At 48.4% G+C, this 819-nt stretch overlaps 1 protein-coding gene across 1 annotated transcript; it reads right to left on the reverse strand.

Moving 5' to 3' along the window:
* Window positions 1-223: 223 nt before the first annotated feature.
* On the reverse strand, window positions 224-694 carry LOC102859640 (U1 small nuclear ribonucleoprotein C-like). The gene has a single exon (XM_006883380.1). The coding sequence runs from the start codon at window positions 692-694 to the stop codon at window positions 224-226; it is 471 nt and encodes a 156-aa protein (XP_006883442.1).
* Between the last annotated feature and the right edge of the window lie 125 nt (window positions 695-819).

Raw genomic sequence — 819 nt, forward strand, 5'->3', positions numbered from 1 at the left:
TTTTTTTTTACTAAGAGTTGACAATTTTATTTTCACATGTCATAACACAAAAATTGCTTTTAAAATCCTTTTACCTATTACTCCACTCAAACTATTCTGTGATAGAAAAGGGGAACAAGTCGTCTTTGTGCTGTTAGAAAACACCCACAGTCACAGCACCAGGATCTCCTGGGGAAGTAGTACAGGTAACATAAAACTGATACAAAGAAGCTGCACTCTGTCCTTATCTGTCTGGTCGAGTCATTCCTGGCTGCATGGGCACCATCACGGGATGGGCAGGGGGCCTCATTATTGGGGACCCAGGCATCATTGGCATGTGGTCCCTCATGGGTGGTCTCAGTCCAGGAGCAGGTCTCACTGGCATCATCCCAGGAGGAGGAGGAGGACCTATCACTGGCATCATAGGAGGCCCCGCTAGCATCCTACCAGGGCAAGGAGGGCCCGGGAGACTGGGTGGAGGTGGGATCATGGCACCTGCTGGAGGAGGTGCAGAGAACGGAGGAGGAGGTATCTTTCCTTGTTGAAATGCAGCTGTTGTTTTGTCAGTTAGGCTCTGAGTCTGTTCTTCCATCCATTTTTGATAGTAGTCTTTCACATTCTCTTTGTGTTTCCTGCCCCTGCAATGTGTCTTTCTCACAGATGGCGAGTCGTGAGTGAGACCCGTGTCGCAGTAGTCACAATAAAACTCAGGCATGTTAATCCTCACAGGCCGTTCACTGAACTCGGAGGCTAGGATTTTAAAGCTCTGTCTCACATACTTTGGGCTTGTGACCAGGAGGGACTAATCCTTGGAGAAGGACATGATGCTCAGAAAGATGG

This window comes from Elephantulus edwardii, unplaced genomic scaffold, assembly GCF_000299155.1.
Source record: "Elephantulus edwardii isolate Elephantulus edwardi_28Jun2011 unplaced genomic scaffold, EleEdw1.0 scaffold00027, whole genome shotgun sequence".
Lineage (NCBI taxonomy): Eukaryota > Metazoa > Chordata > Mammalia > Macroscelidea > Macroscelididae > Elephantulus > Elephantulus edwardii.